General features: G+C 42.8%; 1 protein-coding gene across 1 annotated transcript in view; it reads left to right on the top strand.

Annotated features, from left to right (window-relative positions):
- Positions 1 to 27,324, top strand: part of ADAMTSL1 (ADAMTS like 1) — a 529,587-nt gene that overhangs the window by 371,405 nt on the left and 130,858 nt on the right. The window contains exons 18-19 of the mRNA XM_088837881.1: positions 1,772 to 1,925; positions 3,264 to 4,386. Coding sequence (XP_088694007.1) covers positions 1,772 to 1,925; positions 3,264 to 4,386 — 1,277 coding nt within the window. The remainder of the gene's footprint in view (positions 1 to 1,771; positions 1,926 to 3,263; positions 4,387 to 27,324) is intronic.

The following is a 27,324-nucleotide window of genomic DNA, read 5'->3' as shown; positions in this document are numbered from 1 at the left end:
CAGACACTGTTGCCAGATTAACCTTCTCCAAACACCTCCTTCATCATTTCACTCCTCCCTTAAATGGCTCCTTATTCCCTTATGGACCAATTCCAAACCTTCCGTCTGAAAATTAAGTCTCCAACATCTGGCCCCAAACTACCTCTTGAGCTCCTGACACTCTCCACTGGGCCCCTCTGTTCAATCAAACTGGTTCAGCTCTGTCCCCAAGCCTGCCTTGGCCTTGAGCACTGAACTCTTCCACCTTGATTCTGGATAGTTCCCTGCATGCCATGCTTACTCCTGGTTCTCTAAACCCAACCAGACTCCAACCATCTTCGAGACTAGGCCAGGAAATCACGGTATACCATGAGCTTTCACCAATTGTTAGCATTCATTTTATGATATCGATGCTTCACTTACAATCTTGTATTTTTACTATGTTCTTTTATTGCTATTTCTTTAAACAGCTTTATTGAGGTATAATTTATATTCTTTAAATTCAACTTAGCATCATGTCTTCAGTGTTTATCTATGTTGTAGCACCTTATCAAAACATCCCTTTTTATGGTGGAATAACATATTCTATTAGTATAGACACACCACATTTCATTTATCCATTCACCAGTTGATGCATGTTTGAGTTGTTTCCATTTTTGCCTATTAAGGATAATGTTGCTATGAACCTTAGCATACAAGTCTTTATGTGGATGTATGTTTTCATTTCTCTCAGGTAAGATACCTAGGAGTGAAACTGCTGGGTATGATCAGATGGTAAAGAATCTGCCTGCAATGCAGGAGACCCGGGTTTGATCCTTGGGTTGGGAAGATCCTCTGGAGAAGGGAATGGCTCCCCATTCCGGTATTCTTTCCCAAAGAAGTCCATGGACAGATGAGCCTGGTGGGTTGCAACCATGGGGTTGCAGAGAGTTGAACATGACCGAGCAACTGACACACATACGATAAATACATGTTTCTTAACTTTTTAAGAAGCCATCAAACTTTTTCTAAAAGGGCTGTATTTTACATTCCCAGCAGCATTACAGGAAGGCTCTAATTTTTCCACATCCTCACTTATGATAATAACACTTATTATTGTCATTTTGATTATGAAAATTCTAGTGAATATAGAGAGCTATTTCATTGTGGTTTTGATTTCCATGTTCCCTAATATACCATTTCATTTTAATAATGCATTTGAATTTCTTCTCATTATTTGATAACATCCCTTTGACGTCAGGAATCGTCTGACACATCTTTGTCCCATAGCATTTAGCATTCCACCTCAAACAAAGTAGATGCATAAGAATTATCTGATACTTGACATTAAAATATTATAATTAATTTGTAAAGGAAAGAGAAAGGAATTAGCATTAATTGAATGTCATTTCTGTGTGTAAAGATTTTAAATATATTATCATTGAATTCTCAGGCTTGCCAAATAAGTTATAAGAAGTGGAAACAGACTGAGTTTAAGTGACTTGCCAACTAGTGACATGCAGTACTGAGCTGGAATTTGAACAGTGGACTCTATAACTGTAACTCTAAAACCCAGACCATAAAAGTAAAAATAGGTGAAATGTCCACAGGAGACCTGAGACCAGTAAAGAGTGTGGCTACAATATGGATGGGTCTTTTCATACTGTAACATAATTAATTTCTCTCTTTCTCAGTTGCTATTGCTTTTCCAAGCAATTTTTCTCATATTTTGGTGAGTTTGAGAGTCCATAAAAAACCCATTAGCCTCCAGTTCTCCACATTTACATGCATTTGGCCTTTCTTCCCCCACCAGTGTTCCACGAGCTGCGGGGAGGGCAGCCAGACACGAAGTGCCGTTTGCCGGAAGGTGCTGAAAACCGGTGTCTCATCAATTGTCAATTCCTCCCTGTGCCCGCCCCTGCCATTCTCTTCATCCATCAGGCCCTGTATGCTGGCCACCTGTGCAAGTGAGTACGTCAGTGCTCTGGGATGGGGAGAAAGAGTGGTAGCTTTCCCTGAGCCTGAGAGCAGCAGGGATAGTCAGGCAGTAAAACCCTCAGAGGGCATCAGGCTGGTGATCTCAGCTAGAGATGGAAAAGGAATCTTAATTACACGTGGCCAGGCAGATGGCTCTTCTCCACTGGGGGAAAACCAGTTTGCAGGAGGTAGAACAAAGTGCACTTGCTGGCATATGGAGCTCTGGAAGCTGGAGTCAGTACATTACTAATGAAGTCTAATGTGACCCATTCCAGGATTTTAAACTAAACAGTGTGTCCTGTTTACTAGTAACCCCTAGAGGTATAACACTTCTGAGGTCTTCTCTCCATGTATATGGGGGCCGTGATGCTCTGTAGGACCCAAAAGGGAGACATTCTCCTTCTCTTTGTCCTCTGCCTCTTTTATGATTTTGATTTCTTTCTTTTTAAAAAAATTTTTTTAATTATTTATTTTAATTGGAGGCTAATTACTTTACAATATTGTAGTGGTTTTTCCCATACATTGACATGAATCAGCCATGGGTGTTCATGTGTCCCGCATCCTGAACCCCCTCCCACCTTCCTCCCCATCCCATCCCTCAGGGTTGTCCCAGTGTACCTGCTTTGAGTGCCCTGTTTCATACATCAAACTTGGGCTAGCGATCTATTTCACATATGGTAATATACATGTTTCAATGCTATTCTCTCAAATCATCCCACCCTTGCCTTCTCCCACAGAGTCTAAATATCTGTGTCTCTTTTGCTGTCTCACATATAGGGTCATCGTTACCATCTTTCTAAATTCCATATATACGCATTCCATATATACACTGTATTGGTGTTTTTCTTTCTGACTTACTTCACTGTATAATAGGCTCCAGTTTCATCCATTTCATTAGAACTGATTCAAATGTGTTCTTTTTAATAGCTGAGTAATATTTCTTTTTTTAAAATGTCCTTTTAAAGAGAGGAACTGTCTTTCTCCTGGAATCACCCTCCATCTAGAACCCTTCCTCTCAGTTTCTAGAGGTAGAAAGCCCCAAAAGAGGGATAGCAGGTCGCCCAGCTGCACCTCCTTAGCTCTCCCGTGCTTGATTGTGGTAGCAGCTTGATGGTCCACAGTTGGTAGCCAGCTCCTCCCGTAAAACAAGGCAGGAAATGGAGGCCCTGGCCAGAGCAAACTCTGAAGCGCTTTCCCTCTTCTTTGTTGGTCCCCCATCTCTTTATTCTCTCCACCCGCACCTGTTCCCTCTTTCTTGTCGCTGCTCCTCACTCTGCCTCTTCTCCACTCTCCGCTTCTCTTTCTCCATCTGTCTGCTTTCATTCCAGGGCCCGGGCGGCCATCTACAAAGCATAGTCCTCACATCGCTGCAGCCAGGAAGGTCTACATCCAGACGCGCCGGCAGAGGAAGCTGCACTTCGTGGTGGGGGGCTTCGCCTACTTGCTCCCCAAGACCGCGGTGGTGCTGCGCTGTCCCACGCGGCGCTTCCGCAAGCCCCTCATCACCTGGGAGAAGGACGGCCAGCACCTCATCAGCTCTGCCCACGTCACCGTGGCCCCCTTTGGGTACCTAAAGATCCACCGCCTCAAGCCCTCCGATGCGGGAATCTACACCTGCTCGGCCGGACCAGCCCGGGAGCAGTTTGTGATTAAGCTCATCGGAGGCAACCGGAAGTTGGTGGCCAGGCCGCTGAGCCTGAGGAGCGAGGAGGAGGCCCTCGCGGCGAGGAAGGCCAGCCCCAAGGAGGCCCTGCAGACGCACAAGCACCAGAACGGCATCTTCTCCAACGGCAGCAAGGCCGAGAAGCGGGGCCTCGCGGCCGACGGCGGCGGCCGCTATGACGACCTGGTCTCGCGGCTGCTGGAGCAGGGGGGCTGGCCGGCAGAGCTGCTGGCGTCGTGGGAGCTGCAGGACTCCGCGGAGAGGAACGCGTCCTCAGAGGAGGACCCGAACGCCGAGCAGGCCCTTCTGCGTCTGCCCTTCACCGTGGTGACGGAGCAGCAGCGCTTGGACGACATCCTCCGGAACCTCTCGCAGCAACCCGAGGAGCTCCGCGACGTCTACAGCAAGCGCCTGGTGGCGCAGCTGGCCCAGGAGATCTTCCGCAGCCACCTGGAGCACCAGGACGCGCTCCTCCAGCCGTCAGAGCGGAGGGGTCCGCCGGTGGCCGTCCCTCCGCGTAAGCACGTGTCTGGCTTCAGCTTCTCCCGGATCTTGTCGCCTGGGGAGGGCGGGGGCGGCTCGCGCCGGCCGCTCCGCAAGCCTGTCATCGTGCGCAAGATCTCCGCCGCCCAGCAGCTCTCCGCCTCCGAGGTGGTCACCCACCTCGGGCAGACGGTGGCCCTGGCCAGCGGGACACTGAGTGTGCTTCTGCACTGTGAGGCCATTGGCAACCCGAGGCCCACCATCAGCTGGGCCAGGAATGGAGAAGAGGTTCAATTCAGCGACAGGTGAGTTTTGCAGTTACCTGGTCTGGGAAGAGCTGGGGAGAAGGGGTCACCTTGCTCGGGAGGCACCCTGTTCATTCTTCCTTCAAGGTGTTTGCAAGGATAGAGCTTAGAGTACTGGGCCTCAGGGACCTGGGTTTCAAGCTCTCTCAGTACTGATGGACTGTTAAAGACAAAGTATTTAATTTCTCTAAACTGTATGCTCTCATCTTTGTAAGATAATAGTAAGAATACCTACAACCCTCAATCCCCATAGGATCGCTGAGATTAATGAGGTTCTCTCCGGATAGCTCTGAACCTTTGGCAGGAAGCTATCATTCCAGACCAAGGCATTATTACGTTACTGTTTTTGTGAGATGAACCACTGAAAAGCTTGTACACCAGGATACTGTCTGTGTGTGTGTGGTCCCCCAGGGCTGGAGACAGAGTGCAGCCAGAACCTGCTGCTCCCCGTGGGTGAGCCCATCCTCTCTCTGTGCTGGACAAGGCTGTTTGTTCCAGAAAGCTTTTATTCCCGGTTAGATCTGTGATTAATTATCCTATTATTTCTTGGTGTCTCTGTTTTGATGTGCCTTTACTGGGATGACAGCATGCATTTGCGTGTTTCCTTGGGCCATGGCCATTCGTAATGTAGAATCAATAGTGATAGAAGAGGTAATAATAGTATTTTTTTAGTACTACCTGAGTGCCAAAACCATGTCTTGCTTCCTACGTACCTCCTCTGTAATCTTTATAAACAGCCTTGTCCAGCCCTGACAACAAATAAAACTGGCATTGACTGAGCAGTAACTGTCTTCCAGGCAGGTGTAAATGCTGTGTGCTTTATCTCACTGAATTCTAACAGCAGCCCTAAGAGGTAGTATAATTTTTATCCACACTAACTGTGGTGCTGGAGAAGACTCTTGAGAGTCCCTTGGACTGCAAGGAGGTCCAAGCAGTCCATCCTAAAGGAGATAAGTCCTGGGTGGTCATTGGAAGGACTGATGCTAAAGCTGAAACTAATACTTTGGCCACCTCATGCAAAGAGTTGACTCACTGGAAAAGACTCTGATGCTGGGAGGGATTGAGGGCAGGAGGAGAAAGGGACGACAGAGAATGAGATGGCTGGATGGCATCACCAACTCGATGGACATGAGTTTGAGTGAACTCCGGGAGTTGGTGATGGACAGGGAGGCCTGGCGTGCTGTGATTCATGGGGTCGCAAAGAGTCGGACACGACTGAGCGACTGAACTGAACTGACAGAAGAGGAAACCAAGCCTAGAAACTTACTAAAGATCACATTTATTAGGTGGCAGAGCCAAGATATGTGACAGAGATAATAAAAGCAGCCAGTGGAAGAATCATAGTCTATGGATGAGAGAGGAGTTTTAAGGTCTGTGCTTTGGAGTCCTCATTCTAACTTATTATCTTCACTGAGTTCATGAAGCATGCTCTTTTCACTAAATGTCCTTTTAAATACTATTGTTCAGTTAATCCTCTTCACTGGCCTGCTTATGAGTAAGGAAGGAAAGAAGGCAGGATATATTATGTCAGGCAGTGTGCCAGGTTTATTTATATGTCACTACATTTGTTCTTCTGATAGTCAAACCACTAGATTGACATTATCTTCCAGTTTCACATAAGAAATTGAGGTTCAGCAGCTCACCTCAGGTCACACTTTAGGAAAGGCCTGATTAAGGATTTAATATCAAGTTTATTGGATTCCAAAGAATAGATCTGTCTGCTCTTCCGAAACTTGATGAACAAACATGACTTTGTCCATCCTGCCTACACCTTTTATGTTTTTGAAATGTCGACAATATTGCTTCTCAACCTGAGCCCTTATAGATCAAACAGCTTTAATAACAATACTAAGCTTTTTTTTCTGTGACACTCTGCTCAATGCTTTAAAGGTATTATCTGGTTTAATCTTAAAAAAAAAAAGCCTTATGACATAAGTACCATTATTGTTACAACATCAGTAATAAAAAAGGTAAGGCACAGATGTTGGACCCACACAGAAGCACTGAAGACAAGGATTGAATGCAGACAGTTTGTTTTGAGAGCCTATAATGGTAACCTCTCCTCTTGTTTGCTTCTTGATCCTCCCCAGCATAGACCTTCCTTGATCAGCTTCTCTGCTATGATCCCTGCAGTTCTTTCCAGAAATCTTTGTAAGGAGTTTGTGGGTTAGGCTAAAATTTCAGTAAATCCCACTGAGGTCATTGGGTCTCAGGGAGCAGCTCCAGCATCAGACCCCCAGAAGGATGGGTGCTGATTGAAAGTTGTACCATGGTGCCCAGGTGGGTGGTGCACTGGAACGGCCTCTATCATTGCACCTGTCACAGCTATTTTGCCCAAATCGTGCCATGCCTGCCATCAGCCAGTCAGTTCCTGTTTTATTCATATCTTCTCGGCCTGTTGCCCGGAACTGGTGCTATTGGGATCAAAGGGAATAGCAGTTGGCTGTGTGAGGGAAAAGATGGGAATTAGCATTTCTTGACTATGACTAACTCCAGCCACTGTATCCCCATGACAGCAACTTCTACAGCCATCATCTCTTAATGTCCACCGCCAGGTATAACATACGAGCTGATAGACCTATTTCAGAGACGAGGAAACCAAGGTTCACAGTAGTTAAGGAAGCTGACGCCTGTTAAATAGCTAGTAAAAGGCAGAATCAAGAGAATAAATTCAAATCCAGTTTGGCCCAACACAAGCTCATGCTGTTGTGAGTGACTAAGTTCATGTTTTCATGCATCTCCTATATTTGACTCTGGTTACCAAGTTGCCTCAAGACCCCTGCTATTTTCTCCTAGCCTTTTCCAGGGTCCCTTCATTTGAATAGTGACTGCTTCCTCCTAAACGGTGTACAATGACACAGGCCACTGAGATGGGGAAGGGGATGATCAGTACTCTGTTCTGCCTGGAACCGCAGGGAGACTATTGAGGCCATGGCTTACTCAGGAGTCCCAACAACTTCCTGAGTGCTGGTGTTTATGCAATTCAAGGATCATGCCTCATCTTGGTCACTGGTGACTACAGGAAAAATGTGGGAGGAATTAGAAAGACTGAGGTCTTTGGGCTGGTCTTGCCAAGGCCCTTTGCTTTCCATGGCTTTAGTCCCTTCATTTGAAAAGTGAGGGAGGTTGTAGCAAATCATCTCTGATCTACCCTCTTCATTCCTTGATAGAAGGTCACAGAAGGTTAAAACCCATATGTTGATGGAGAGTGGGGAGAGCCTTGAGCATGTTACTTTGAAATTTGTCCTACAAGTTATCTTTCGAGTGGTTCACAGACAGAGGTTCATTGATCACATGAGTTTGGGATATGCTCGCTTAAAGTTAAACATATATACTTACTGCTGGACTTTACTTCTGTTTTTTAATATAGTATTTGATTTTTGCTTTTTTTATAAAAGTAATGAAAAGGCTATAAAACAATTCAAATAATACCTGAATCTATAAAGTAAAAATGCAGATCTCTTTCATGCCCCCAATTCTATTCCCCAGAGGCTGTCAGTCTTAATAATTCAGTATATACCCATTTGGAATTTTTATATATTTTACTGTATTATATATGTCACATATACACATAAGATTTGTGGGTTTTTAATGCAATGTTATGTGTACAAATTTGACTTAATTTCTATTCAACAACATGTCTAGGAGACATTTCAGAATAGTATGTAGAGGTCCATATCGTCTTTTTAAACCACTGATTACTGGTCTTGAATGTATTTAACTAACCCTCAAGGGAAATTACTTTGGTTTTTCCATTTTCAACTCCTATAAGCATTCCAACATGTATAGCATGCAGTGTTTTCCAAGTACTTCTTTGATCAATGAATAATTTTTTGGTCTAATAATTTCAAGGACATCAATAATTCTTAAAATACTACTTTTGCCTTTTAATTTTTACCTTAATGGGCATTAGGGAGTCTAATGGCTTTAAGATGAAGAGTCAACAAAATCTTGCTAAAAAAAGAAACATGGCAGCCAGTTGCTAAAGATGAAAAGTTGTAGGCCTAGCACAGAAGAGAGCAAGTTCTAGCTCATGAGCACCAGGTCATTGGTGGGAACAGGGGATAACATTAAGAAGGAAAGCACAGGGACTTATCTGTGCTTAAGGAATGTGCTTCCACTGATTGAGACTTCTCTTTCCAACGCAGGGTGTGTGGGTTCGATCCCTGGTTGGGGAGCCAAGATCCCACATGCCTTGTGGCCAACAAAACAAAGCATAAAATGGAAGCAATGTTGTAACAAATTCAATAAAGACTTTAAAAAAATGGTCCACATTAAAAAGAAGGGAAAAAAAACCACATGGGGGTCATGAGCAAACAGTATTGCAGTTTTTGCCACTATCAAGATATTTTTTCCAGATCTAGCCTTAACAGAACTTTCTAATGCAAGTTAATGGCATGCAGTAGGGAAAAATAAGAGATTTCCGTTTCTGATCCTTGACATCATAATTTTTCCATTTTGCTTGGCTAGCCAGTAAGAAATATGGCTGGAGCTTAGTGTTTTATGCAGTTTTCCAATTGCTGTTTGAGAAAATAAAATGGTTGCATCTGCACAGAACACACAGGAGGCACAGACTGCCGTTGGGACTGCTCTGCTGTGGCTCTTGGTGACCTCTTTTGTGTTGGATTTCATTGCTTGTCATCATCCCTGTGTCTGGTAGCGGTTCAGAAATGCTCATTTATTTTTAAACAGAGAAGTGCTGAAATGCTCGGTGTTATAGTTCAGTTAGTCTGTTTTTGCTTAGTACCCAAATCCATCTTTCTGAAAGTCTGCAAACTTCAGCTGGCTATTGGTCTGAAGGACTTTGCAGATATATTCAAGTACACTCCGAATAGCCTGAGCCACCAAGAAAGTGACTGAAGACTTTTATGTCTTGACTTTTAAATATGCCAAAGCTTGACTTAAAAGAAACTGGCTTTCAGAAAGAATCACTAACAATTCAGATACTACTGCATCTCATCAGGTGTATAACTTACTAGTTAAAAGGAATTCACCTCATTCTTAGAAGCACATGTCAACTTCTTAAGCAATCATTTATAGGATGTCCCTCAGTGTATTAAAACATCCTGGTTCTTCCTAATTCCTGCTTCTTCCTTTATTTCACATACGTTCCCATGCTTACTCTGAACCAGACCCCATGTTAGATATGAGGGATGGAGGGAAGAGAGGCTCATTCCCTGTAAAGGCAACTCAAAGTCTAGTTTGGAAACCAGAGAAGTAAATGCAGGGTGTAAATGCTAAGTAAAAGGAAGGCATATTTCTTTATCTCATAAGTATTAATCTATCTGTCATATACCAGAGACGCACCTACTTGCTGAGAACGTTGTGGTGAATGAAACGCAAGTCTGTGTTCTCTTGCACTTCATGTGCATTTAGATATCTGCTCAAATGACACACGTCAGAAAGATCTTGCCTGCTCATTCTGTCTAAAAGATCACTCCTTATCATTCTCTGACCTTTTAACTCTATTTTACTCACAGAATTTTATCATCCTCTGACATATTGTGTATGGATGTGTTGATTTCCTGCCCATAATGGTAGAAATTTTCTTTACTGCTGTGTCCCCAGTGCTGGAAAGAGTTCAGTTCAGTTCAGTCGCTCAGTCATGTCTGACTCTTTGCGACCCCATGAATCACAGCACGCCAGGCCTCCCTGTCCATCACCAACTCCCGGAGTTCACTTAAACTCGTGTCCATCGAGGCGGTGATGCCATCCAGCCATCTCATTCTCCGTCGTCCCCTTCTCCTCCCGCCCCCAATCCCTCCCAGCATCGGAGTCTTTTCCAGTGAGTCAACGCGTCGCATGAGGTGGCCAAAGTATTGCAGTTTCAGCTTTAGCATCAGTCCTTCCAATGAACACCCAGGACTGATCTCCTTTAGGATGGACTGGTTGGATCTCCTTGCAGTCCAAGGGACTCTCAAGAGTCTTCTCCAACACCACAGTTCAAAAGCATCAATTCTTCTGCGATCAGCTTTCTTCACAGTCCAACTCTCACATCCATACGTGACCACGGGAAAAACCATAGCCTTGACTAGACGGACCTTGGTTGGCAAAGTAATGTCTCTGCTTTTTAATATGCTGTCTAGGTTGGTCATAACTTTCCTTCCAAGGAGTAAGCGTCTTTTAATTTCATGGCTGCAGTCAGCATCCGCAGTGATTTTGGAGCCCAAAAAAAATAAAGTCAGCCACTGTTTCCACTGTTTCCCCATCTATTTCCCATGAAGTGATGGGACCAGATGCCATGATCTTTGTTTTCTGAATGTTGAGCTTCAAGCCAACCTTCTCACTCTCCTCTTTCACTTTCATCAAGAGGCTTTTGAGTTCCTCTTCACTTTCTACCTGGCACTAAACAGGTACTAAATAGTGAGTGAATTAATGAGTGAGTGTGAAGGAAGACTCGAAACACAGAAAAGGACACAAGAAAAATATCAGATAGTGATGAGTGCTGGGCAGGAAATGAAACAGGGCTTTGAGAAAGAATGATCTGGTGACCTCAGTAGGTGAGTTATTCTGAAGAGGGGACCTGAAAGCCGAGAGCTGAATGATAACCAGGGTCCAGCAATAGAACATCAGAATTAAGAACCTGCCTGGGCAAGGGAGAAGCAGCGCAAAACTCCCAAAGGGAAGATGAGTGTATTGTATTGAAAGAACTCAAAAAGAAGGTCATTGGGCTGGAGTGTGGCAGGCTGAAGGTAGAAGTGATATGGGATGCCATGGGGGCAACCAGAGACCTGGATGAGAAGTTGGGGTTTCAATCTGAGCACCACAGGGAGATTTTAGAGGCTATTAATCAGGAAAGTAAAATGATATGATTTCCATTTTTATTGACCCACACTGGCTACTTTGTGGTGAGTAGATTATAGACAAGCATGAGCAGAAGCTGGGGAGCTATCAGGGGGCCCTTTGCAGTTGTCCCTGAATGAGATCATAAGTAAGGAAATGTCCCTGCTCTCCAGAAACTGAGATATACTGGAGGGCTACTAGAGCATACTACACTCCAGTGGTTTGAAAACATTAATATTATCACTCTCAAGTAGCTAATTTATAACCTGGAAATATTTCACATATTGAAGGCTATCTTGGGTCCCCCACCAAGGTTGTTAATTATGCATTTTTAAAATCCTTACCTGATATTTCCACACAATTCATGATGGAGTTCTCTTCTGTTTGCCCACCTTGCTGAGGCCACATGTAACATAGAACATACACTCTTGTATAAAGCCTCCTCCCCCACAAAAAGCTTATTTCTCGATCGTTCAAAAGAAGAAAGTTGTCTCACAAAACATGCCTTATCTAATCTGAGCTCTCAACAACATTCTACACAGGCTGAAACCTTCTTTCTAGAGATACTCTCTTACTACTTTAGAAACCACATGCACTTGGCTTGCTTCCTACCTCTCTGCTTATTCTATCTGAGCATCTTTGGGATTCTTCCTTCTCTACCCGCCTATTAGCTACCCGCTTAGAAGTCTCACTCTGTATACACTAGTGATCCCATGGCTCCAGGACTCCTCTGTATGCTGATTCTCCTGTATCTAGCACAGAGTACATCTTTCTTCTGATTCAGATGTAAAATCGTCTGCTAGACATCCTAACCCAGATGCCCCCCAAAAGGTCAACTCAGTATCTCTAAGGGCTTCCCAGGTGGCGCTAGTGGAAAAGAACCTACCTGCCAATGCAGGATGTGGATTCGATCCCTGGGTTGGGAAGATCCCCTGGAGGAGGGCATAGCAACCCACTCCAGTATTCCTGCCGGGAGAATCCCATAGACAGAGGAGCCTGGTGGGCTACAGCCCATGGGGTCACAAAGAGTTGGACACAGACTGAAGTGACTGCACATACATGCACAATATCTCTAAAACTAAACTCCTCAGTCCTTATCTCAGTAAAGAATACCTCCAGCCATCCAGCTTTCTAAGCCAAAATATAGGTATGCCGCAGAGATATTGCAGGTTCAGCTCCAGATCACAATAAAGCCAATATCACAATAAAGCTAATCAATAATTTTTTGTTTCCCAGAATATATAAAAGTTATGTTTATACTACACTGTAGAGTGCAATAGCATTATGTCATAAAAACCAATCTGTATTCCTTAATCTAAAAATATTTTCTTGCTAATATCTGAGCCCTCACAGAGTCACAGTAGTAACATCAAAGATCACCAATCACGGATCAGCATAACAAATATAATAATGACGAACAACTTTGAAATATTGCAAAAACTACCAAAATATGACACAGAGATGTGAAGTGAGCAAATGCTATTAGAAAAATAGTACCTGGATATGAGGGGAGTTTGGTGTAGAACGGATACATGTATATGTCTGGCTGAGTCTCTTTGCTGTTCACCCGAAACTATAACAACATTCTTAATCTAACTATGGTTGTTTAGTCACTAAGGCATGTCTGACTCTGAAACTTCATGGACTGCAACACACCAGGCTTCCCTGTCCTTCACTATCTCCTGGAGTTTGCTCAAACTTATGTTCACTGAGTCAGTGATGTCATCCAACTATCTCATCCTCTGTCCTCCCTGTCTCCTCCTGCCTTCATTCTTGCCCAGCATTAGGGTCTTTTCCAGTGAGTCGACTCTGTATCAGATGGCCAATGTATTGGAGCTTCAGCATCAGTCCTTCCAATGAATATTCAAGGTTGATTTCCTTTAGGATTGACTGCTTTGATCTCCTTACTGTCCAAGGAACTCTCAAAAGTCTTCAGAAAGCATCAAAGTCTTCAGAAAGTTCAAAAGCATCCATTCTCTGACTATACTGATCTTTGTCGGCAAAGTGAAATCTCTGCTTTGTAATACATTGTCTAGGTTTGTCACAGCCTTTCTTCCAGGGAGCAAGTGGTCTTTTAATTTCATGGCTGTAGTCACTGCAGTGATTTTGGTGCCCCCCAAAATAAAATCTGCCACTGTTTCCGTTGTTTCCCCATGTATGTGCATGAAGTAATAGGACTGGATGCCTTGGTCTTCATTTTTGGAATATTGAATTTTAAGCCAGCGTTTTCACTCTCTTCTTTTACATTCATCAAGAGGCTCTTTAGTTCCTCTTCACTTTCTGCCATTAGGGTGGTGTCAGCTGCATATCTGAGGTTATTGATATTTCTCTTGACAGTCTTGATTCCAGCTATGATTCATCCACCCTGGCATTTCTCCTGATATACTCTGCATATAAGTTGAATAAGCAGGGTGACAATATACAGCCTTGACGTACTCCTTTCCCTATTTGGAACCAGTCTGTTGTTCCATGTCCAGTTCTAACTGTCACTTCTTGACCTGCATACAGGTTTCTCAGGAGGTAGGTAAGGTAGTCTGGTATTCCCATCTCTTCAAGTATTTTCCATAGTTTGTTGTGATCCACACAGTCAAAGGCTTTTGTGTAGTCAATGAAATAGAAGCAGTTGTTTTTCTGGTGATCCAGTGGATGTTGGCAACTTTTTTTAAATTAATTTATTTTTTAATTGAAGGATAATTGCTTTACAGAATTTTGCTGTTTTTTGTCAAACCCCAACATGAATCAGCCATAGGTATACATATATCCCCTCCCTTTTGAACCTCCCTCCCATCTCCCACCCCTTCCCATCCCTCTGGATGTTGGCAGTTTGATCTCTGGTTCCTCTGCTTTTTCTAAATCTGGCTTGAACATCTGGAATTTCATGGTTCACATACTGTAGAAGCCTGGCTTGGAGGATTTTGAGCATTACTTTGCTAGCTTGTGAGATGAGGGCATTTTTGTGGTAGTTTGAACCTTGCCCTTTCTTTGATATTGGAATGAACACTGACCTTTTCCAGTCCTGTGGCCACTGCTGAGTATTCCAAATTTGATGGCATATTGAGTACAGCACTTTCACAGCATCATCTTTTAGGGTTTTAAATAGCTCAGCTGGAATTCCATCACCTCCCCTCAGTTTGTTCATAATAGTGTTTCCTAAGGCCCACTTGACTTTACACAGCAGGGTGTCTGACTCTAGGGGAGTGACCACGCCATCATGGTTATCTGGTTCATGAAGACCTTTTTTGTATAGTTCTGTGTTCTTGCCACCTCTTCTTAGTATCTTCTGCTTCTGTCAGGTCCATATCTTTTCTGTCCTTTATTGTGCCCATCTTCGCATGAAATGTTCCCTTGGTATCTCTCATTTTCTTGAAAAGATGGCTAGTCTTTCCCATTCTATTTTTTCCCCTATTTCTTTGCATTGTTCACTTAAGGCTTTCTTATCGCTCCTTGCTGTTCTTTGGAACTCTGCATTCAGTTGTGTATATCTTTCCCTTTCTCCTTTCCCTTTTGTTTCTCTTCTCGGCTATTTGTAAGGCCTCCCCAGACAACCATTGTGCCTTCTTGCATTTCTTTTTCTTCGGGATGTTTTGGTCATCATCTCCCATACAGTGTTACAAACCTCCGTCTATAGTTCTTCAGGCACTCTGTCTACAGATCTAATCCCCTGAATCTATTTGTTACTTCCATTGTATACCCCAAAACAACATAAAAAGTTTTTTAAATGTTCAATAGAAGCCATCAGATACTAAGGAAAAGAAAACAAACATGGAAAAATAGTACCAATAGGCTTGTTTCATGCAGAGTTGCCACAAACCTTCAATTTATTAAAAAAAAAAAAAGTAATATCTCTGAAGCACAAGAAAGTGAAGTGCAATAAAATGCGGTCTGCCTGTATCTCCAGATGTTCCAGTTCTTCAGTGGCTCTTTCACCCTCCACTGGTCTCCGTTCTCACTGCCTGTCCTTGGCTTGCATGCCAGCTCTCAATGGTTGCAGCAGCCTCCTAACTCTATATTTGCCTTCTCAAGACCAGGGATTGGCAAATTCCAGCCGGTGGCTTTACATTTTTTAAAGGGCTTATTAAGAATGGTTTTTAAAGGATTATTAAAAGAGTCATTGAAATTGAGCCCAGAGCTACTTAATTAACTTGCTTAAGATCCCTCACTTAATAAGTGGTGGAGCTGGGGTTTGAACCCAGGTAACTTAAAGAATTATGAAAGGAATGGCTTTTGTATTTTAAAAGGATTATTAAAGACAAATAAAAATTGGAATGTACAACAGAGACCATAGGTGGCCCCGAAAGCCCAAAGTATTTGCTCTATGTCCCTTTATAGTAAATGGATTCTCACTTCTGCCCTGTATCATTGACATGCTACTGCCAGAGCATCTTTCTAGCAAAGTCATCCGTGATGCTCCCAGGCTTAAAATTTTTCCCTTGGCCTGCCAGCATTTGAGGGTAATTTCCAAATGCCCTAGCATGATATACAGTGTCCTTTATCATCTGACGTCTGCCTACCTTTCTTCCTTCATCTCTTACCAGACCCCTCACTTCAGCCCACTGAGCTCTGCCCTTCCATGATACCCAGTTACTTGCTGTTTATGAGTTTGTCTGGGAACTTCCAGCCACTAGAAGTGAGTAAGAGTCAATATCTTGTGGTGCCTTAATCGCCCATCACATCCAGGCCAATGGAGAAATCCTCCTCATCATGGGCATCATTGCTAACAGTTTTTGAGCACTTGCTTTGAGCTACAAGATGTTCTCAGTGTTTTATAGATGTCCATTTATTTTGTTGTTGTTATTTAGTTGCTAAGTCGTGTCTAACTCTTTGCAACACTATAGACTATAGCCCACCAGGCTCCTCTGTCCATGGGATCACCCGGGCAAGAATACTAGAGTGGATAACCATTTCCTTCTCCAGGGGATCTTCCCGACCCAGGGACTGAACCCGCATCTCTTGCCTTGGCAGGTGGATTCCTTACCACTGAGCTACCAGGGAACCCCCCCGCCCCATTTATTCCTAGAATAACCCTTTCAGGTTACTCTTCCAATTTTACAAATATTAAAATTGAAGCACAGAGATTGTTAGATTCAGTCTGGCCCCAAGGATCCTGTTTCTTTGTACTGATTTTAACCTTAGTTGAATACATGGGCTTGCCCCTATTTTAGAAAGAAGCCACTGGGGTCAGCTGAACTTAGCATAATCCAGCATTCTATCCTCTAGCCAGCTGGCTTCCAATTTGTGACGCTTTTGTTTTTATTGTGGTATGTCTGTTTCAGGGAAAGACTTTCTTCTCTCAGTCGCTCTCCTTTTGCATATACACACCCAGCTGTAAATATGCACAGTGCTCGGCACATAATAGGCACTCAGTAAACATTATTATTGTCACATCTGTGTTTGTATCTCTAATCATGTAAGTTTACAGCATTGACAGCCTGTGCATGTATGTGTTTAGATTACCTCGACCACAAACAAGATGAAGCTGAACCGTTTCTTGCTTTTCAGTCATTCTGATAAATACTGAACACTACCCCGGCCTTTCTATTCTACACCACATTTTGAGTTGAGATTCAGGCAGAAGCTGAATTTGTATTTGGAGATGGGGCATGATAGCTGAAAAATCTTGTAACTCTGCCCCACATCTAATACCAGGAGGCTTATGTCATTATGGACAAATATATGTCCAGTATTCCTCCATCTGAATCCAACTCCAGAAGCAATACCTGTAAGGATATTCAGACTCTCCCAAATTGCCACAGGGAGCTGGCTTACCAAACTGGGAAGGAAGGCTGCATGAAGATCGATCTTTTCCTCTGAGAAAGATCTACATACTGTTGATAGTCCCACACTGGCAGAGAAGCCCCCACTTCCTACCCAACACCTTTCGTCTAAGAGTGAACCTATAGTCACATACTCCTCACAGCTCAGCTGATAGAAGTCTTAAAGCATTTAAACAAGACTTTCCCAAAGGTCATGTGACCTTTCAGAGGCATGCAGAGGAACATAAACACAAATATGAAACTAGAGACTTGGGAGAAAATACTGATTCCTTCTTCAGTTCAGTCGCTCGATCGCGTCCGACTCTTTGCGACCCCATGGACTGCAGCGTGCTAGGCTCCCCTGTCCATCACCAACTCCTGGAGCTTGCTCAAACTCATGCCCATCGAGTCGGTGATGCCATCCAGCCTTCTCATCCTCTGTTGTCCCCTTCTTCTCTCCTTCTTAGGGATGGAGAAACATCTCACAGGTGCCATTCCATCTATATGGAGCCCTAGGGAACAGGCTAATGCCAAAGAGTTTCTGCCTTTTGATCCCTAAGCAAGTCCCTGCTCTCTTTCTGTTGTGGGTCTGGGTGCACCCACCTCACTCCACCCATCCCTTTGGTCAGGAGGAGCAAGCTAATGGTAGAGCAGTTAACCCTGAGGACAGCCCACAATGGTAGCGAACAGGAAGGCTAGAATCATAGCATCTTAGTTCTGCCACTTAATAACCACAGGAGTCTAACAGCTCTGAACCCTTGTTTTCTCATTAGTTAAAATGATGATAACCACCCTGAAGAAAAGCGAAGGAGTAAAGAAGAGAAATATTATCTGTAGTATGCCTGGCACACAGTGGATACACATTTGATAGTATAATCATTGTTCCTTAGAGACGAGGCCAGTGTACCACACACCATCTTCCAGGATGCCACAAAATCAGGAGCATTACTCTTACTTTGAGGAACCCCTGGGCAGTTGTTGGAAGACCAGCACTAGAAAGGTGTCTAGGAAAACACAGTGTGATGGAGAATTGTCAGCCTATATCCAGACAACAAGAGAGTGTGCTTATAGTCTACGGACAGTTTTTTCTGATGTTTTTGATCTGGTAGGATAGAGAAATATGTATGCTCTAAATGTTTATACTTCCCAGAAAGCTCTGGACAGTGTTCCAAAGTGGTGTTGAATAGAAGATGAATTAAGGAGTATTTGGAAGGCTTTAGCTCGGGCAACACAGAGTATCCACAGATGGAAACTTCTTCAAATGGAAGAGAGAATCAGATGGAAAATGCCTCCGGGGTCAATTTCAGAACCACACTTGTGAATAATGCTATATGTGAAAGTCATAAGCACATGAAATGCAGTCTCTAAGTTTGTAGATAATATAAAAACTGGAGGCTGGGCAGATAGTGAGGGAAGAAGAAACCAGTTTCAATTTGGTTTGGCTTGTTTCCTTTATAGGACCAAAGGAAATGGAGATGACAAATGTTTTTCCCAGTTGAAAAGTATAAGAAAAGCAAGTCAGAGAAAAAAGAGCCATCTCAGTAAATAGATAAAGCTTAGCCAAAAAAAAAGATTAGTGCAAGGTCACAGAAGTGACCAGCATGAATCAGAGAACATTAGAGGGCACAAGACAATTAGTGACAGACAGTCACTGTCTACTCTCTGAAAGGCTGGAGAGTCTCAAAAGATCCCCCTAACAGTTAATTTATTCTTCCTAGAAAAGTGGTCCTAGCAAATAGCATTTCTGAAAAAGTGGTTAACAGTATAAATGAGGAAGACACCGAAACAAACCAGAAGTGAAAGTGCTTCCGTGTTCTAGGTTGGTGTCAGCAAACTTTTCTTGCAAAGGGCCAAACAGCAAACATTTTAGCTTTGCAGGCTATCCTGACTGTCTCAACTATTCAGTTCTGCCAATGGAGCATAAAGCAGCCAAAGATTCTTAATCTGCTGTGGCCGAGTGCCAATAAAACTTTATTTACAAAAGCAGGTGATAGTTGGCTACAGTTTGATGATCTCTATTCAAGGTAAATAGGAAATCCAGTCAGTTGTTTCATGCAGAGGTCTGCAGTTTGAAATGAATTACCTGGCAGGAAGATAGAACTACTCATATTAGCAAATTCAAGACTATGAATTTCTGAAGAGAAAGAAGCTGAAGGGTTAGGCAGAAAGTATTAGGACAGAGTTAAGAATGTGTGGTCAGTTGACCTTTCCCATTCCAAAAATACTTTCTATCCTTCCACCTGGGGCAGTCATGGAGCTTCCAGCATTAAGTAACTTTTAGTTGGCAATTAAATTAAAAGCAGCCAAGGTTTAAAAAAAAAGTTTCCCTTGCCAAATGGTGATACAAAACTCTTCATGAACCTCAAGTCTGTTCCCCAAAATGTCTGTACAAAATAAAACTCTCCCTTGCAAGTATCTGGGCTGCTATAATTTTTGGTTTCAGAAAAACATTCTTGCAGAAGATGTCTTCTCACAATATTCTTTCTGTCCTCTAGCTTCAAGCTACTTAAAACCTAGAAAATTCTTGTTAGCAATTGTCCATTTCCCTGAGTAACGACAAACCTTGGCACAAATTACCCCCCAACAAAAATGAGGCCAAACCGCATGCCTTCCAGCTATTTAAAATCCAGAATATTCTTATTAGTGATTGTCCATGTCCCTGAGAAACATTGGCATATATTACGCTCAACCAAAAACAAAGCCAAACCACATGCCTTCTTACTAGGCCCCAGTGGATGTTTGAATAGAGTCAGTTTTTTTAAGGTCAAAGGTCATTCCCCATTCCCAGTTCCCTGCACCAACTGAGCAAGTTACTTCTCAGAGCTTTTGTGTCCTCTCTAAAATACGATAATGTCAGACCAGTAACATGGACGAAATTGTATGAAGCTTGTACACCTGTCTACTAAATACCTGCTCCCACTCTTCCTTTGTGGTAGATTTGATTATCCTAATCTTAGGAATCCCTAAGCAGAAAAAAAGTCTGCATTTCAGGGTAAGGCAAAGACCTCAACACCTCCTCCTTGGAGTTGTGAGCTGATATTCTTTGCACAATATTCTTTAACTGCTTCTAAGCTCACTTTTCCCCAATTCTTATTCTTTGACTCATATTTATTTTGCAATTGCAGAATTCTGGCATTTTTTAAAGTGTTCTAAAATATCAGTATCTGGTTAATAGTGTTAAAACAGTTATGGAAATAACTAGTTGTCTTTATTCCGAGATTCCTGAGTCAAGAATAGAATTGAGGCTGTTGCCAACCAAGTGTGCCATGTGGCCTCAGGCCTCTGCTTGTCTTTCCCACCCCCAGGGCTTCCACCAAGATAAACACACTGTGGCCCACGCCCTGCTCTCTCACACAACAAACCCCTTACCTCTTCCCCCGTGGCCCTGATTTATGTGTTTTTTTCTTGAAAACTGTTCCTTTTTCAGTCATTTACGCATGTCAAAGCAGCTCATCACAACATCCAGATTACATAGGTTCAGACATGAAGAGTGAATGATGATGGTGATGGTAACGTTGTTCAGTCGCTTAGTTGCGTCTGACTCTGTGACGTCATGGACTGTAGCACATCAGGCTGCTCTGTCTTCCACGGTCCTCTGCAGTTTGCTCAGATTCATGTCCACTGAGTCAGTGATGCTACCTCATCTATCTCATCCCCTGTCACTCCCATCTCCTTTGGTCTTCAACCTTTTCCACCATCAGGGTCTTTTCCAATGAGTCAGCACTTCACATCAGGTAGTCAATTTTCTAATGAACAGTCAGGGTTGATTTCCTTTAGGATTGACTGGTTTTATCTTCTTGCTGTCCAAGGGGCTCTCAAGACGCTTCTCAAGCACCACAATGCGAAAACATCAATTCCTTGGCACTTAGCCTTCTTTATGGTCCAGTTCTAACATCCGTATGACTACTAGGAAAACCATAGCGTTGACTGTATGGATCTCTGTCAGCAAAGTGATGTGTCTGCTTTTTAGTACACTAGGTTTGTCATAGCTTTCATTCCAAGGGGCAAGCGTCTTTTAATTTTATGGTTGTGGTCACCATCCTCAGTGATTTTGGAGCCCAGGAAAATAAAGTCTGTCAGATTTTATTTTCTTGGTAATATAAAAAACAACCACTAAATATTAATAATAACCTGCACTTTCCTAGTATTTACTACTTGTCACATACTTTTCTATGTTTTTGAAATACCTGGACTCAACAGAGTATTCACAACACCCCTCAGTTGGTGCAGTAATGCTCTTCATTCTGTGGGTGAGAAACCTCTGCCAGTCAGAAGCAAATTACTTGTGCCAGGTTACAGAGCTACTGAGTGGGACAGCTGGGGTCTGGGGCCCACTCCCTGTGGCTCTGGAGTCTGTGCTCTTATCCACTGTACTATATTGTCAAAATGGTCATTTTTCAGCTCCACTGCTTGGAAGGTCACTAAACAAGTGTTTTGGCTTCCCTGGTGGCTCAGATAGTAAAGAATCCACCTTCCATGAGGGAGACCTGGGTTCGATCCATGGGTTGGGAAGATCCCCTGGAGGAGAGCATGGCAACCCACTGCAGTATTCTTGCCTGGAGAATCCCCATAGACAGAGGAGCCTGGCGGGCTACAGTCCATGGGGTTGCAAAGAGTCAGACATGGCTGAGCAACTCAGCACAGCACAAACACGTGTTTATTAAATACCTATTCATTGTGTGTGCATGCTCAGTTCCGTTAGACTCTGCAAACCCATGGACTGTAGCATGCCAGGCTCTTCTGTCCATTGAATTTTCTAGGCAAGAATACTAGAGTGGGTTGCCATTTCCAACTCCAGGGGATCTTCTCGACCAGGGATCAAACCCAGGTCTCTTGCATCTCCTGCATTGCCAGGCAGATTCTTTACCAGCTGGGAATCCCCATTTATTTAGCATGTCAGCACTACACTGAATACTGAAGTGAGAACTATGAATAGCAGTCCTTGAAGTACTTTTTATTTATTTTTAGTTGGAGGAAAATTGCTTTATGGTATTGTGTTGGTTTCTACCATATATCCACATGAATCAGCCATAGGTACATGTATGTCCCCTTCCTCTAGAACCTCCCTCCCACCTCCCACCCCATCCTACCCCTCTAGGTTGTCACGGGATACCACATTCGAGCTCCCTACATCATACAGTAAATTTCCACTGGCAATCTAATTTTGCATATGGTAGTGTGTATGTTCCAATGCTGCTATCTCAATTTGTGCCATCCTCTCCATTTCACCCTGTGTCCACAAGTCTATTCTTCGTGTCTCTATCTCCATTGCTGCCCTACAGATAGGTTTATCAGCACCATCTTTCTAGATTGCATATGTATGCATTAATATATGATATTTTTCTTTGTCTTTCTGACCTACTTCATTCTGTATAATAGGTTCTAGGTTCATCCACCTCACTAGAACTGAGTCAAATGCATTCATTTTTATGCCTGAATAATATTCTAGTGTGTATATGTACCACAACTTTTGAGGTATTTGTTTACAATCTAACTGAAGGGATGAGATGTGGTAGAGTGAAAGGACTTCATAGTACAAGGTAAAACAACTCTGTAACGTCAAGAGGAGAAGGGATTCTTGTGGACTGTGGAAACACAGAAGGTTGAACTAGCACTTGTTCTTTAGGGATGGGGAGAATTTGAAAGAATCAACAGGAGGAGGAAGAAAATGAACACTGCTCAAAACTAATGACAAGGAGAGTCAACGAGGCCATATTGAATGGAAAGAGAAGTTTGTGCTAGAATGTGGGACAGATAAGTTTCAAAAGAAGAAGACAACACTATTCTAAAGAGAAAGGATGTCCCTATAATTTCCAAGTTCTAGTTGAGAAAAGGGGTTGAAGAATGATTTGTTAGAATGAGAGTCTTGAGATGGTACATCATAGTCCATGTAGCAAATGAGTATTTCTGTGTCTAGAGCTTGAAATTTTTCTCTGACAACTGGAAATTCCAAGGAGGAATTTCAAGATAGAAATGTAGATTACCCCTACCTGTACCATTAAAAATTATCAATTTATTAGATGTATCTGATGCTTAAGCTGATGCCTTTTTACTTAGAAAATAGTGAGAAACTACCTCTTAGAAATAGTTCTTCAGAAGTTGTAAGCTCTCTCCTTTATTTGATCCTCACAAGATCTCTCTGAGGTATTCTGCTCAATATGCAAAAGGAACATAGAGGCTCACAGAGCTGAAGCACTTGCCCAAGACTACCACCTGAGTCCATGTCTCTTGACTGTAGTTGGGAATCCTTTCCCCCCACTGCAGTTTCACATGGTTGGTAGTGGACATGACTTTGAGAAGTGGGCAGTTACATACAGTGGTGTCCCCACTGAGCCAAGGATTTTGAAGGCATCATGATACCGCCCCATGTACAAGATTTCTAGACCTGTCCTCAAGACACCCAGAGAAACCTCCTTGCAAATGCAGAGGAGAGAACTCCACCTCAAGCAGCTTGTGCTTGGTAGGATTGCCCCAGGAGCACTTTGTCCATAACCTACTCATCTGGACAATGAAGGCTGGTGTAACTGAAACAATTCTTTGTACTCTCTCAGGTGGTCTTTAATTTGTAGAATGCTTGAGAAGGCAAGCTGTCACCTTTACAAGTAAAGGTCACCAAAAAAAGCAAAACTGCTCTTTCATTTCCTAGCTAAAAAATAATGGGCAAAGAAATTAAGCAATAAGTTTTAGCCCAGTAAACCAAAAGGGAATGTAGGTGTGGAAGGAAAGCAATGAGTAGTAATATACTTAATATGGCTACAGTGCCATTTGCTATGTAGGTCTTAATTATGCCCTATTCCATGTCCCCTCGTCCTGTAATTCCACAAATTCCAAAACAGCCCCAGAGAAATCTTTCTGGTTTTGTTTGGAAAGCAACACTATGTTTCTGTGCCTGTGCATTCTAAAACAGGTCTGTCAAATCTGAAACCTAAATGCAAGCTGACAGAAATCAGCTACCAACAAATTAAGTTAAATTAATAGAGTAGATGCCTGAAATACAAAGAAAATGTTTTTTCCCCAGGAGTCTCTCTCTCTCTCTAGATGCCAGACTAAATAGATTAAAGTAAACCTCAATCTCCAGCAAGCCCTTTTCTTTGCCTTGTCACATTTCCTAGAGAGTCCTGCTTGGGAGCCCTCTCCAGAAGTATTGCTCCACCTAGTGGCAGCCTCCAAACTCCCATCTACCAATTTTACGGGCATATTAAAGACATGATTGAAAAAAAGTACTGGACCAAGAAACCCTATTTCAAATCCTGACTTTGATGACAAATAACTATGTACCTCCTTAAGCTAAAGAGTTCAATTTTATGACTGCAAACAATTTCTAAGTATACGCAGTAAACAAGAAATTCAGATTCATCCCGTGTAGATTTTTTCTTAAGACAACATTTAAGACTGTTTTATGATGGCAGATACTTTAGTTTCTTTATCTTTGTATGCAGTCTATGGAATAGAAGACTGTATGAATGCCAAATATTCAGATCTAGATTCTCTTTTTTTTCCATTCCCGTTATTCCCATGTTAATTCAGACCCTTATGGCTTTGTACCCAGTGTGATGGATCTCCCCCCTTCTCTTCACCAACTTTGTGGGAGTTCTTTTCCAGGCTCATACAGTCAGGAAGCATCATGGCTCACTCAGTAGCCTGGAGGAACTGATACAGTTATAAAAGCTTACCTCCACTTAAAAGGAGTTAGTTGGGTCAGGCCCAATGTGAGAGTGGAGTTTACACTCTGTGTGAGATCAGGCAGGTACAGTAGTTCTAGGGGAAAAAACAAAATGATTTGACTATAGAAGCTAATAAATTACCTGGGGTGTGGGGGAAATCGGCCAGTATCATGAACCCCTCTCACTTCCTTCCGCACAGTCTTTTCATCCCCTGTCGTTCCTCGGTTTTAATTCTCTATCGCAGTGTGAAGCATTACCAATGGAAGGTCACTGGGTATACCAAGAGAAGGTCTGCAGCTTCCTTATATACCTCATTTTAACAGTTCCCTCTGCTGGATAGGAAAACATACAACTGGGTTTTAGAAATTGATACGCTGAAATGTAGAAAAATAAAGGGATATGCCAATGGCAGCTACATAAATCTTAGAAACAAAATCAAATTCAGAAGACCTGTCTTCTAATCTCCTCCTCTAAATATTCTCTTCAAGAACCCCTTCTGATAGAACTCTGGCAGAGAAGCAACTATCCCAACAGACTTGGGAATTTAGCAAATCTTCATCCCTGCCTTTTGAGGATGGTAAAACTGAATAATGATCCACTGAGTTCAGGAGACAGCTGAGGACAGAGGAGAGTGGCATGCTGCAGTCCATGGGATTGCGAAGAGTTGGACATGACATAGCAACTGAACAACAATAGCAAGTTCAGTCATCTTAAGTGATCAGTTTGTCAAGCGTGCTTTGATTATTCCTGTTTGGAAATTGGTTTGGAGGCATCCATATTCCTGAGAGATCATAAATTTTAAATCAAGTCAGCATTTCATTTTTTAAATCTAAAACAGCCTGAATACGTGAAAAGATTTAGCAATAATACCATGCTGCATCTATTAAGATTCCTACTTAAAAAAGAAAGATACTATCTAAATATTGTATGGCTTAGCAAAGATGAGCAATTTATACAATTTATACAATCATCTTTCTCTTATTATCTCTTTGAAATAAACTAACCAATTAGAGTGTAATTGTTGGTTTTGAGAGAAAGCACCTAACTTGGGTGGATGTGTGAATGAGTTCAGTCACAGTGTGTCATAGCTTCTCTGTCATCCCTCACAAAGTTTCAGCTTTCCTTCAATGCCACAGAAGCCAGACTGTTCCTGTAATAGCGGTGACGGTCTAAAATGGCACTGAATCAAACTCAATCATCCAGAAATTTCCCTTTAGCTAAGGTTTTCAGTTTCCTTCCTCATTGTTACCAGAACTGCCCATACATAGTGAGATTGGAGAAGGATTGATGCAAGCCCTGATTTTCCTCTCTCCTACCTTTTCTCCAATAGGAGGTAAGAAAAAGCAGTGCAGTAGGTCCAAGGCTTAGAACAGATTTGAGAAGGCCTGATTCATTGCCAGAGTAGTCACCCACCTCAGAATAATTAAGAGCTGACTAGAGGTGACGCCAAACTACACGTACCAATAGAGTCTGGAGAGGCCCCAGCAGAGACAGTGAAGAAAAAGAAGTGTGTGGTGGGAGACTTCCGGTGGGACAGGAGATCTGATTCCTAGTCTTAATTTTATCATTGAATATTGTTTTGTGCCTTACCTGAAAAGCAGCCCCTTACCTGCTTGACTCCCATGGATGGATGCAAACACATGAAGGGAACAGTTCTTGGAAGCTTTGGAAATTAATAAGAAGGTGGAAAGAATCACAAAGATGGAAGTGACTGACTCCAGGAACCGCAAAGCTACCACTAACTCATTTTTCATGCTGTTGAATGATGTATTGACCTAAGGCCCAGTCAGGTCCAGCACTGGATCTCTAAAGTTCCCATCCAGTCCTCCCCCAACTCTTCTAGATTTCCCACCTCCACACACACACTACAGTTACCATCAGCCTCACCATGACATCAGCTTAAAGTCATCATTAGTCATTCATCTGCTTAACTACCATAAAAGGTACTTCTTAGAAATGGCATCCATCTAGAAAAGAAAAAAAATAGACAGATAGGCATGGATTTTGAAGCTCATGGTATGTACTCACCATTTGATTCTCATAATCCCTTTCAGGTAAAGCAAAGTATCTGAACTTCATGGTGATTATTCTAGAATTATCTCTACCATGACCCTGAAGGGCATACTTTGCCTTCATTCTTCTGGCATCTTCTCTACAGAGGGCCCTCTGCCAAGAATTGTGAGAAATGAAACAATAAATAAGATCTAATTTTTGTGCCCAGTAATATATACAGACTAATGAAGACAACAGAATTGAGACATAGTTACACATACAGTTTCCTTCAGCATCCTCTTGTCAACAGTCAATTGCTGACTTCCTCTCTCCCACCTCCAAGCCTTAACAGATGCCTTTCGCCCTATCTGGAAGCTCTGCCTACTTTCCACCATCCAGAGCATTAATAACTCTTCCTTTATAACTTTCCCTTTTCCTGAAGCCTTCCCCAAATCCATCTGCACCATTCATTCTAACGTCTCCTGTCACCCCCAGTGTGTGTGTCATGTGTGTTCAGTGTCCTTAGGCTGTCTGCTCCAACTGTTAGCAGTTAGCCCAGGCAGTCAACAAACTGCGTAAGCAATCCCAAACCGCCTTATTTGGGCTCGCTTCCAGAATCACACTCAACAAAGTGGCAAGAGGCTGGGTTCCCGTGTGTCATTGTGGCTAGTTTGTGCCTGTTGTTAAACAGGGTTCTGTTTAATATCCCCTGAGGTTCCTTCCAGCTTTACCCATGTCCAGTGCCA

This window comes from Moschus berezovskii, chromosome 7, assembly GCF_049115385.1.
Source record: "Moschus berezovskii isolate FMDL1 chromosome 7, NW_MosBer_1.0, whole genome shotgun sequence".
Lineage (NCBI taxonomy): Eukaryota > Metazoa > Chordata > Mammalia > Artiodactyla > Moschidae > Moschus > Moschus berezovskii.
The sequence above is the reverse complement of the archived record's forward strand: the minus strand, read 5'-3'. Positions and strand labels throughout refer to the sequence as shown.